At 36.8% G+C, this 12,322-nt stretch overlaps 1 protein-coding gene across 1 annotated transcript; it reads right to left on the bottom strand.

Moving 5' to 3' along the window:
- Nucleotides 1-1,365: 1,365 nt before the first annotated feature.
- On the bottom strand, nt 1,366-2,782 carry LOC133876679 (protein SENSITIVE TO PROTON RHIZOTOXICITY 2-like). The gene has a single exon (XM_062314937.1). It carries the CDS (start codon nt 2,685-2,687, stop codon nt 1,515-1,517), a length of 1,173 nt encoding a protein of 390 aa, XP_062170921.1. The 5' UTR covers nt 2,688-2,782; the 3' UTR covers nt 1,366-1,514.
- Nucleotides 2,783-12,322: the final 9,540 nt, after the last annotated feature.

Here is a 12,322-nt window from a genome sequence, read left to right as displayed (position 1 = left end):
GCAAGGGATAAGTGAAATGTCCCGCGCAGCACACCCGCTACAAAAATTAGTGACTTGTCTGTTCGACACATCACTAGTTTTTTTAGGTGCCGAACAAACACGTCATAAATTGTTGACGTGCTAAACAAATTAATGACGTGTCGAACAGACACGTCACTAATTATTGACGTGTTAAATTTCGCTCTGTCACTAATCATTTAAATTACAATATTTTTTTAAAAAAATTATATTAAATTTAGCAACGTGGCAATTTTTGACACGTTGCTATTTATTAACATGTGGATTTTGACACGTCACTAATTAGTGACGTGGCAAATTCCACAAGTCAATAAATATTTTATTGGCGTGTCACTTTCACACGTCACTAATTATTGACGTGGCAAAAAGCGGATTACTGTAGACATGTCAAAAAACCTTGTCTCTCTTTTCTTTTTTTTCTTTTTTTTTTCTTCTTGTAGTGTCACTCTGAAGATCTGAACCACTACATCTACTATGGAATCAAAGTCCAAATAAACCTCTGACGGCACTCCTAGGTCAAGAAGGAGCATGAAATCTAATTCAGATTGACATTTACCTCTTTGCCTATAAATAGACACATACCACAGGTATAAGAGACAGACTAATTATTTTATGCATTGAACATACTTTTCTCTCATAAGGTAATTTAGACATCAAAGTGAGACTCCCGGAAGGGTCTCTTATTTTAGTCGTTTTGCAGTGATTGTGAGAGTGTGAATAACATTGAAGAAACGAACCGTTCACACGTGCCGAAAACTATTCCAACAATTAACAAAGTGTATTAACTTGAGAATACAATTATTATCCATTTAGAGGAACCGTCTTCTAAGGAAAAAAAAAAAGAAAGAACAAAAGAGGAGTACTTGGTGGTGGACATCAAAACGTCTTCTAATTAAGGAAAGAAAAGAAGAACAAAAGAGGAGTAGGTAATGGATCTACATCCCATAACCAACATAGTACTGTAGCGGTTACAGAAACCAGTTAAAATAACAGTTAGTATGATAGGGGCCAAATAACAAGTTTTGAATTCATCGATCTATTTGCTTAACATGACTTCAAAGAAGAGAAATCAATACAAAAAAAGTAATACACGAAGTAACTTGCTTCATATATGTTACCAGCTGCACGTAAATAAATTAGTATATCTAGTCCTGAGTTCCTTTTTTCTGGATAAGTAATTAGAATTTATTAAAAACATTGAAAAAACAAAAAGAAAACAGAAACAACCTCTACAAAACAAGACGGCCTAAAAGCCGGCCAACAGGAGGCTTAGTTATACAAACAATGCCTACAAAGAGGCAAACATGCATGCATAGGGACTAACTAAATTGAATAGGACCCAAAATATATAATCTTCAAAATAATGCACGTACTGTTTCTCCTCAGAAACAATTTAGCATTTATATATTAGCTGGTAGACTTCATTATAAGTACCTCAAATTTAAAACGTATAGCAGACAAAAGGGAAGGGAACGGTGAGATGATCAATATCATATCTAATATAGCATTTGCAGTGCTTGGTGGTGGTCTTCTTTTACTAGTTTCGACAAAGGCTTGCTTGCCGGGGTGTGCCCCACGAACAAAGCAACATGCCCCATAAGTTTGTCTTTCCTAGAAAACGTTGTACCGCATACGCATTGCCACTTCTGATCCCCGCAGTGCTTCTCATGCGTCCTTAAATCCGACAGAACAGAAAACTGCTTCTGGTTGCATCGCTTGCAAATGTACATCTTCGGGCAATGGCTCCTCTTGTAGTGATTCTTCACGCAAATCATTGATTTCAGAGGCTGGAACTTGGCATGCTTTTGATTCCACCGACACCCTTCTTGCGGGCACGAATATTTCCTAGGAAATTTTATCAGATTACTGTCGTTGTTATTACCTGACGGGCTCCCGTTAATATTGTTCTTCATGGGGTTGCTTAGAGCAGCGCTTGTCTTGTATTCGTCTCCGTGGGCCCTCATGTGCATTCTCAGATTCGCGTCTCGCTTGAACCCTTTCCCACAAACTTTGCAATAATGCGTGTACTTTGCCAACAGATCCGCGGCATCCAATTCAATGATGTCGTAGTTCTTCGGTGAAAGCCCTTCTAATGTTTCGCTGTTATCACCCGCTTGAAGCACTTCTCGATCGCGATCTCTCCCTTCCACCCTATTGACAACAGCACTCCGATTGTCTTCCTTGTTACTGCAGTTGTTATTATAGGCTTCACCGTACCAGCAGTCGAGCGTATCGGTAGAGTGGAAACCTTGCGCCGGCCGATTGCCGCCGAAGTTGGGTGGAGGAAATCGGATTTGACGCTGGTGGTGCGGCATTTCGTCGGGGCTAGCGCTCCTTGGAGACGAACCGAGGGCTATTTGTTGGCAGGTGAACATCATGGAGGAGGCTACCATGATGATTTCTTGGATTGCAGTGTTCATGCTGGCGACGGCTAAGGATATGGTTGACTCGCTAGTTTGAGTATAGTCCGGGGAGATGAGGATGCTGACGAGGGACTGCACCTGGTGAAGCTTGTCCTTGAGAGTTGAGAAACTGTAGAGGAGAGAGGTTGGATGAGATTCTGCGGCGGAGTTCGCTTCAAGAGACGAGGAAACAACGTCTTCGGTGATTGAGTAGCTCTCCACGCCTTGTGGGACATTTGGAAAGGAAGAAGTGGTTCCTAAAAGCATTTTCAATTACTTTAATTTGCTGCTTCCTGCTTGTATATATAGATTAATGTCAACTGACAACTTCTTACTTATTGGGCATTATAGATTGTTGCATTGATCATGCCCAAGAAATAAACAATATGAGATTCTTTCTTTTAATTAAGGTGTCAAAACTGTGAATCTTTGCGCCTGAGTTGAAGACTTGAAGTGGTCAAATGGGGAAAAAATTTGCTTACGCATGGGATGATGACAACCTTTTCCATTGATAATGACTACCAATGAATAAGATGAACATGATACTCATCTCTGACTCTAACCATCCATACAAATTATAACTCTTTCGGTCACGTAGGAGCACGCAGCTCTTGGATGAACCATGCGCGCAGCTTAAACAATTATTTAATCGCTTAATTTAATTACCGGGCTGCCGAACTTTTGTTCTTTTCTATATCTTATGAGTTCTGACCGTTTCTTGTAGCCATGCAAAAGCTCTAAATCAATTTCCCGCTGTTATAAGTTGCTGCCACTTCCAAATCCTACACACTGATGTAGACATTTGATCGATCTTTCACCACAAACTAAATTTTTTAAATTTCATTCAATTTGACTTTCAAAACATTAATTTCTATATATAATTATATATAAAATATATCATTTTCATTCCAGGTTATTGTTATGCATGCAAGTCACTTTTTCTTTTTCTTCATTTTTTTAAAAATAAATTTTCTTGAAGGAGATGTTTTTAGGAATTATTTCCTGTTAAAGTTTTTGGTATGCTTGTAAAATATGAAATAATTGCACAGTTAGTTCTTGGGGTTGACTTAAACATGTTTTTCATCCACTAAGTTAATAAATTCTGTTAGTCAACCACGTCACACCCAATAGAAAGCCGACACGTGTCTATTACAATAAAAAAATATAAAATATAAATAAAACAAAATATTTGTTTTAAAAAAAATAAAAATAAAAAATACTAAAAGGCCATAGGTAGCCGGGGGTGGCGCACGACCACCCCGAAAGGCATTTAGGGGTTGTCCGAAGGCCACCCCCGGCCACCTATGGGGATGGCGCGCAGCCACTCCCATTGGCTGGGGGTGGCCAAAGGGGTGGCTACCCAACCGGCAGCAACCCCTTCGATATTTTTATTATTATTATTATTTAAAAACAAAAAACAAAAAAACAAATATTTTTATTTTATTTATTATTTATTAGATTTATTATATATATATATAAAGATTTTATTGTAATAAACACGTGTTAGCTTGCTATCGGGTGTGACGTGGTTGACTAACAGAATCTATTAACTTGGTGGATGAAAAATATGTTCAGGGATTGATTTGTAATTATAGTTTACCATGAGGACCTTCCATGAAGGGAGTGATTTGTAATTTAGGCCAACCCCATAAACCAATTGTGCAATTATCCCTAAAAATAATGAGCAGCATTAAGGCTACGCGATGCAGTAGTACTATATATATATATACAACTTTGAAATGGTTTCGGTGACTTTATATGATATTGGATGCTTAACACGTGAAATATTTAGTTGAAAATATAAAGTAATTAATTAAATGGCTGAAACTCAAATTATATATGATTGCATTCTGATTATGCTCTCTTCAACCCTATCCTCAAGATTTGATATAAAAAGTAACTTTGAAGGAATCTCCCATGGTGGTCTTTTAATAATATTTCCTAATTTTATATTTTCTCTCTTTATTATAATAAAATAATAAAAATGTTATTTTACGGTCTACAGTAAATTTGGATGTCAAACTAACGGAAGAATCTATTACGAATAATCAAAAATTCAGACATCTAATTTTTAAAATAAAAAAGTTAAAGAGTAAATTTAAAAATCGCCCCTTAACTCAAGAATTTATCATACATTTATCTTAATAATAATTCTCCCCTAAGAAGGTGCACACGCGCGTGGAGGACACTGTCTGGACCACCTTTGCATTTAAAAAGCTTTTGAGTATAACCAATGGCAATGAATATAAAATTGGCAATTAATCATGGTTAACTTGTAAAATAAAAAAGAAAAATATGGTTTGCATACTTCTTTTATATATATATATATATTGTATACTTTTTATGCATACGGCCTCTTATTTGTAAAATTAATAATGAATGGTACAAATGAGAAATGAACATAAAAGATATATTCAGAAGGTAAATAAATAAAACTCTCTAATTAAAAAAAAAAAATGGAAAAATCCATTTACCTCCTTGAAGTATCAACAGTTTTACAATCATAACCTCGAATTATCAATTTTGCAATATTGATATCTCATATTTGAGCCCCTTTTAATTTCAACTATACACTTATGGTTTAAGGTTCAATCAAATGGCAAACAAGTAAAATGTCTTTTTATACTTCTGTAAAATTTAAAAAAAAAAATTTATATTTAGTTTAAAAAAAAAAAAAGAAAGTAAAACGTAGAAAAATTAATAAAATAAAAACCTAAAACTAGTCGTTTTGCGGGTCACCAAACCCGTGGCCAAAGTGGGTCGAGATTTTTTTCTTTTTCTTTTTGAAATTTGTAAAATTGGAGTATTTTTGACATTTTGTCGTCTTTCATTAGGATTATATTCAACAAAAAATTTTAACAGATGGGTAAAATTAAAAGAGTCTGAAACTTGAGGTAAAAAATGAATAATTTGATATTATAATTACAAAAAATTTAATACTTAAGGGGTTAGTAAAGTTTTTCCAAAAAAAATAATAATAATATACTAGAAAAAGAATCACGATCGACTTAGCTTGTAAATATTAATTAATTAATATTTTAAGCGTTTGGTGACTTTTGCAAAACATTTATACTTAAAGAAAGAAAACATGAACAACTTAATTTTTGTTTGGAGAGGAGACTTGCTCCCCTTGTCATGCCTATTGCCAAGGCCCTACATTAATCTCACACAAAAGCACACCGTTGGCTGGCCTACAAGCTAGCTAGGATCGAAGGTAATTATATATATATATATATATATATATATATATATATATATATATATATATATATATATATATACTCGATCCAAGGCATGTCTTCCCAAATTCTGACGATATAATTAAGTCTCTTTCGTTTTATTTAGTGTACGTAGCATGCGTGGTTCATATCAGATTATTCAATTTATTTGTCTCTTTCGCTTCTTTTATGCTCTATTTTAATATGTTAAGAGAGGTGGGTGCCGGGTTCATGCATGCGCGCTCACCAAAACCTTTTCTTGCTTTCTTTTTAATAAAATTAATTAGTCTTTAATTTCACATTATTTAATATTAATACAATATTCTATTTTCAAAAGAAACCCAAAGCGTGTGCGCGCTAGCTTCCATTAAAAAATACATATAATAAGAGAGGATTGTCTTGTCCTTTGATTCTCAAACAATCATGCTCATCTTAATTTCACTACAAGAAACTTGGTCTTTAGCAACGACAATTTATCGTTGCTAATAGTGTATAAGTTGTTGTTGATCACTTTTAGCGACGACACATCGTTGCCAATAAGTCCTTACGAAAAAATAGACCTTGTTGCTCATCAGCAACGACTTTGTGTTGTCACTGATAACTCCTTATCAGCAACGATAAAAGTCATTGCTAATAAGCTTGGTGTCATCGATAGTGTGTTCTTATCAGCAACGACTCAAATGTCGTTGCGGATGGTAGCTTATTAGCAACGACTTTCAGTCATTGCTGATAGTGGATTATCAGCCACGACATTTATGTCGTTGCTGATAGCTAGCCAGTTGGTTATCAGTAATGACACTTATGTGGTTGCTGATAGTATGGATTATCAACCATAACATTTATGTCATTGCTGATAGTGGGTTATTAGCAATGACAACCCTGCTAGAGTGGATTATCAGCCACGACATTTATGTCGTTGTTGATAGTGGGTTATCAACAACAACACTTATGTGGTTGCGCGCTAATAATCCACTATCAGCAAGACATAAAGTCGCCGCTGGTTACTAATAATAATATTTGTTTATTTATTTCTTCGATCCATGTACTTATTATCTTGTCGTTAAACGTTTTTTGTAAAGTTGAAGAAAGCACACCTTATACATAACTAGAGTATAGATTGCTATACATATAACAAATTATTATGATACCAAAAAAAACAAAATTAAGGCACTTGATATAAACAGAACTCACGAAACGGTAACCTATTCTAAGTATGTCAAAAAGCCACCAAAAATTTATCTACCAAGACCTCAAAAGGCCTTAAAAATTAAATATAAAAAATTAAGACCTCAAAAGGCCTACACCTTACACCTTACACCTTACACCTTACGCCTTGAGGCCTCAATTTATGGAAAATAAAACACATCATCTTATGTTTTCACTTTTTAAAATAATTGTTATGAGGTTGGGGGTACTCTTTTTTCGTGTACATGGATGTTCAAAAATTGACTCAAATTTTTATGCACAATAAACACTTCAATAATGTGATACCAGAATAGTAAGTGGTTACCCCAAAGAAAAATCACTCTAACAAAATATCTTCATAATTTTCTTTATTCAATTATATATAAGAAAAACAACTCGCTTAAGAAAAGCCAAATGCAACCTTCAAAACTGTTCTTGCAAGAAGAGAGAGCAATCAGGATGATCTCATGAAGCATGTGCAGTTTAAAAATCTAATTAAAGAGTACTACTGCCTGCAAAACATAATATCACTATAACTATAAGTTGTACTTACGACTAAATAAGCAAGAGTCCTGCACCATATCAGGATGGTATATATTCTTTTGCTCTGAAAAAATAATTAAAGGATGAAAAGTCCACTACAAGAGAATTAACAATATAATTAGACCAATATAAAACTAACAGTAGTTGATTAGCAAGAGGTTATATTTCAAAAATGAGTCTTCATATGCATGTATTTGTAGTACACGTTTTATCTATTGCCACAGAAAGCCACTTCAGGGATCACTAGTCTGTAAATCAGTGGAAGAAGTTCACAAGTAAACAACATTAATCACAAAATCAACTAAAGTTTTGCCTCCAGCAAAAACTTTGTAATCTGACCTGATTCATCACCTGCAATGCCAATAAGCAGCACATACAACTTGTTTTCACTGCTCAGCACCAGTGCCACTTCTCCTCATCTGGAACAATAAAGATAAACACAACATGAAAATGCCAACTTCTATCACTACAAAAATTCATGGAATTTGCCACGTGCATTTCGGCACGTGTACGGACACTGTACACATGTTGAACAGGTTGTCACGTGCATTTTGCCACACGTGCGACTCGTGTCAGATGTGGAAGTCACTAACTGCACATTTTGACACGTGTATTTCAATACACGTGTCTAATTTGTGTTTTTCTTTTGAAAAAAAATTCCAAATTGTATTTTTTATTTAATTAAATTTTTTATTTAATTCTTTAATTGTATTTTTAAATTAAATTAAAAATACAATTAAAGAATTAAATAAAAATTACAATTTGGAATTTTTTTCCAATTTAGTTTTGTTATTGTCTTTTTAAATTTGTTTGGGTTAATTAATTTTCTTATTTCCGACCACAAATAACGCAATATTTATTTTACCCAAAAATATCACAAAATCAAATTACACAAACCAATAATTAGTAACGTATTTGTTAACTATGCAAATCTTTACAAACAAAAATTAATTACACAAAATAATTACACAAAATATCTACAAATCTGAAGGGCATCCCTGCGAAGCACGAGGTACCGTCCCAGGCGTGTTCTCGCCAACCGGCGATTGCTGCGCAAGGGATGGTGTAGCGGGCGAAGGTGTAGCGACAGGGGAGTGCTGGCTCAGCCGTCGTCCAATAGGCGACAACGTACCAACCGTTGTCGCATTACCTGCAAATAATATAGACAATTAAAGTATATAATATTACTTGCAAAATTAAAGGGGTAATGAAAACAAATTGAAATTAATTTTGTCCTATACACAATATAAATCATACCTGCAGATGCACTACTAACTGACGACGTACTACCTATGTTTGCAGGTGAAGACTGAGCACCAAGACATGGTTGTGATACTCCCATTGAGGACATGAAGACCTCGAATTGTCGCATGCGCTGCTCCATGGCGTCGAACTGTTGCATGCGCTACTCCAACGCTTCATTCCTCTCTCGCTCAGCCCGTAGCTATGCTTGGATTTCTTCCATCTTTCGAGCGTGTTCAGCTCAATCCCGATACGTGCCCTCAGATGGTCCCCCCTGTGAGCGAGGCCTGTATGAGAAACATGTCCCCCGAACAGGTGTAACGTTCGGCCCAACCTGCCGAACCCTCCCCGTATACTCAGGCCTCCCAACCGCCAGTTCGTACTCGTCGTTCGGTGCCCAATGCACCGTGTCTGCTGAGACGCTCTGCGTGGCTGCTGGATCACTGGATAAACTCTGCGCCATCCTCTCCTATACTTCGGCAACATGAAAAACTCATATACTAAATAATGACATATCACACATAATTTAGAAATATTAGTAAATTAGATCAGTAGCATACGCATAGGACCCGTGTACGTTCATTCAAGTAAGTGCCGTCCTTCCTTGTGTGGGTCTTCACGAACGACGCGGCGCGAATGGAGGGCATGCCAGATGTACATGTCTATGAAATATATAACAAACAGAGAGCGAGAAAATAGTGTAAAGAAAAAGAAAAAAAATTAGCAACAAATATTAAAAACATAAACATATATTTTTTCATACCTCCTCGTGATTAAATCTGGCATAACTTTTGGATCCCGTACAATGGGGAAAGTCATTCTACTCCCGCAGCCTCTTCATCTGTTCAGAGGTCGCGTACGCATTGAACACGAAAATAAAAATGTAAGCATTGACACACTTAAAGTAGTAATAAAATTAAATGAACTGTTATTAAAAAACCACAACATTTTTTTGTCATACAATTAAAGACCTACATACCCTTTTATGCTCAGTGCACCAATCACTCAGCAGGAACTCTACATCTGCTGCGTCATACTTCGCAAAAAAATTGTCCGGGACTCTCGCACGGATAATCTCGAGCGTGTCACCGTCTCGAATATCTAGCTTGGTTTTGAACCTCGACTTCCACAAGCAGTGCTTACGGCCAATATCATTCCACGCTTCCTGTTGTGCCCTGCGCTTGTCTATTGATACAGGTAGATAGAACTCCTCCTGCACATTCAATTTAAGCATTATAGGTTTAAAAACTTCAAGAAAAACATAATCTTAAGTTTAATTCAAATAAATAAATAAATTAGATTCATAAACATACCATCAGCGCGTCCCACATAGCCTGCTTAATCTGCTTATCTACCTTCGCTCATTCGTCCCGCATATGAATGTAGGACCCGCTCCTGATAAGCATGCCCTCAGCCTGCCTAAAACGGTTGCAGGCTCGTCCTACAGGTTGTAGAGCAGCATTGTACTGCAACACAACCTTCTTCCCCCTCGGGAGCACCTAGTTTCTCTCTGGGTCCCTAATCACCTCATAATATATAGTTCCATCTGGGTTGTACCCTAATGAAAAAAATATACAACATTTAATTGGTTAACACTAAAAAACATAGTTATAGAAACAAATTGTAAATTCAATTTATTTTTGGTAACATAATATGAGTTTTAAGAATGTCTAAATATGTACTTATTCATCAACCAAATCTGGTCAATCTGTATGTGCTGGGTCGCTGGGTCGCCTGCGACCTCCTCGCCAACCCCTCCCGCTGGTGGAGGCTGCTGATCATCATCTGAAAGAATATCCTTGGGGCTATCGGGGGCCAACTGATTGGTACCCAACATCGCAACGTCCCCCTCATGGAGAATCTGGCTCCCCCCCAGATCTGGCATCTGACTCTCACCATAAAGTGGCACCTGGCTCTCTCCAGATATCGGCCCCTGGCTCTCCCCAGATAAAGGCACCTGACTCTCTCCAGGCCCCAGGCCCTGACTCGCTGCAGATGCTGGCCTCTGTCTCAACTCCATAATCTGGCCCTGCATCACTGCCTATGCTGGCATCTGTCCCAACCTCACAGCCGGTATCTGCATCTCTCCGGTCTGTGGCAGAGGAAACCTATCATCCTGTGTCTCACTATCAGATCCACATGGCATAGGTCCAGTATATGTATACGGAAAGTACGGCGCATAACCATGTGGCCCCATCCCCTCTCGCACCCACCATCGAGCCACGTTACCTGGTGGGGTGAACCCTATCTGAGATAATATCGGCAGCTCCGAATATGGAGAACTGGAACATCCAGCTGTGCTGGTCTGCCCGTGATCTGACGTGGGCACGGCCACCGTACCCCGCAACAATGGTTTGTAAGCGGCATCTGGGTGGTGTGGCCACGGCGCAGTATATAATGCGGTCGAATCTGTGGGCGTGGTCATGGGGGGCACGGGGTGGATGGGGTGCCCGAAATGCACAAAGAGGGGATCTCTGGTCCATCGATAGCTGCGAACAAATGTAGACAAATTAATTAAAATTTGTATTTTATATATTATTAATGAATATGCAAATTATACAATAAATTTATGCAAATAAAAAAAAAAGTGTATTGAGTTCAAGCGAATTGTACCAACAATAAATATATCAATCATTGTATCACGAGAGCTTCAATCGGATCAATCATTGTATCACGGGAGCTTCAAGCAAATTGTAGGGTTTTTTGCAGTATATGTAGAAATAAATAAATATTTCCAATATATTCATATATTGTTTATGCCCAAAATGCAGCTGTATCTCACTGATCCTTAGAACTTAAGGTAGTTGGGTGAATACATGGCACCTGACATCACCTCATGAAGTATATGAACAACAGGGTGATTCTCAAAACAATTGCAAAATTCTAAAAATACAATCCATTTACTTGTAACTTTGAAGCAAAGAATAAAATGACCCATAAATCCATCTAACATAAAGAGGAAGAAGAAAAACTACAAGTTACTAGTCAAACGATGAGCTTCAGGAGGATCCTAAGTACCCAATTTATGCACGCATGTATATTATTGTAGTTATTAGCACATACTGTGTTGCAAATACTAGCTAAGGAAAGCACAAGGCTAAAAGAACTGTATGGCTTACAGGATCACATACAGGACATCAAAAAAACAGTAAAAGTTTCTTACAGGGCCACAGAAAATTCCTGTATAGCCATATATATGGGTCATTCTATTCTTTGCTTCAATGTTACAAGTACTATATATATATATAGTATATATATATTGTGCTAACCATTAGTCCAAGCGTTGGGTATTCTTAGGGTAGTACTTTTTTAGTGAGCCCATTATATATAGCATGTTGAGATGTCACATAACCCAAAAGCTTAAGCCTATAGGTTTTAGCCCAACAATGACTATATAAACCACTCAACAACAAGCATCATTAATAAATGGTTTAAAAACATAATACCACAAAAGGAAATTTTTTTTTTCTTTTTTTTTTTTTTTCTTTTTTTTTTTTTTCTTTTTTTGGCTTGCAGGTGAACGAAAAACAGTACAATCTTAATGCTTTGAATTGTCAACATACCTAGCCAAAAAACCGATCACACTAGACAATCCATGCGCATGCATAAATACCGCCCTTCTTCATAAACTGTTATACTATATAATATGTGGGAAGGGGGGGAAAAGAATATTCAAAACTAAATAGAACACTAGAGGCTAACAGATATAAGAAG

This window comes from Alnus glutinosa, chromosome 9, assembly GCF_958979055.1.
Source record: "Alnus glutinosa chromosome 9, dhAlnGlut1.1, whole genome shotgun sequence".
NCBI classification, from domain to species: Eukaryota; Viridiplantae; Streptophyta; class Magnoliopsida; order Fagales; family Betulaceae; genus Alnus; species Alnus glutinosa.
Note: the sequence above shows the minus strand (reverse complement) of the source record. Positions and strands in the feature narration are given on the sequence as shown.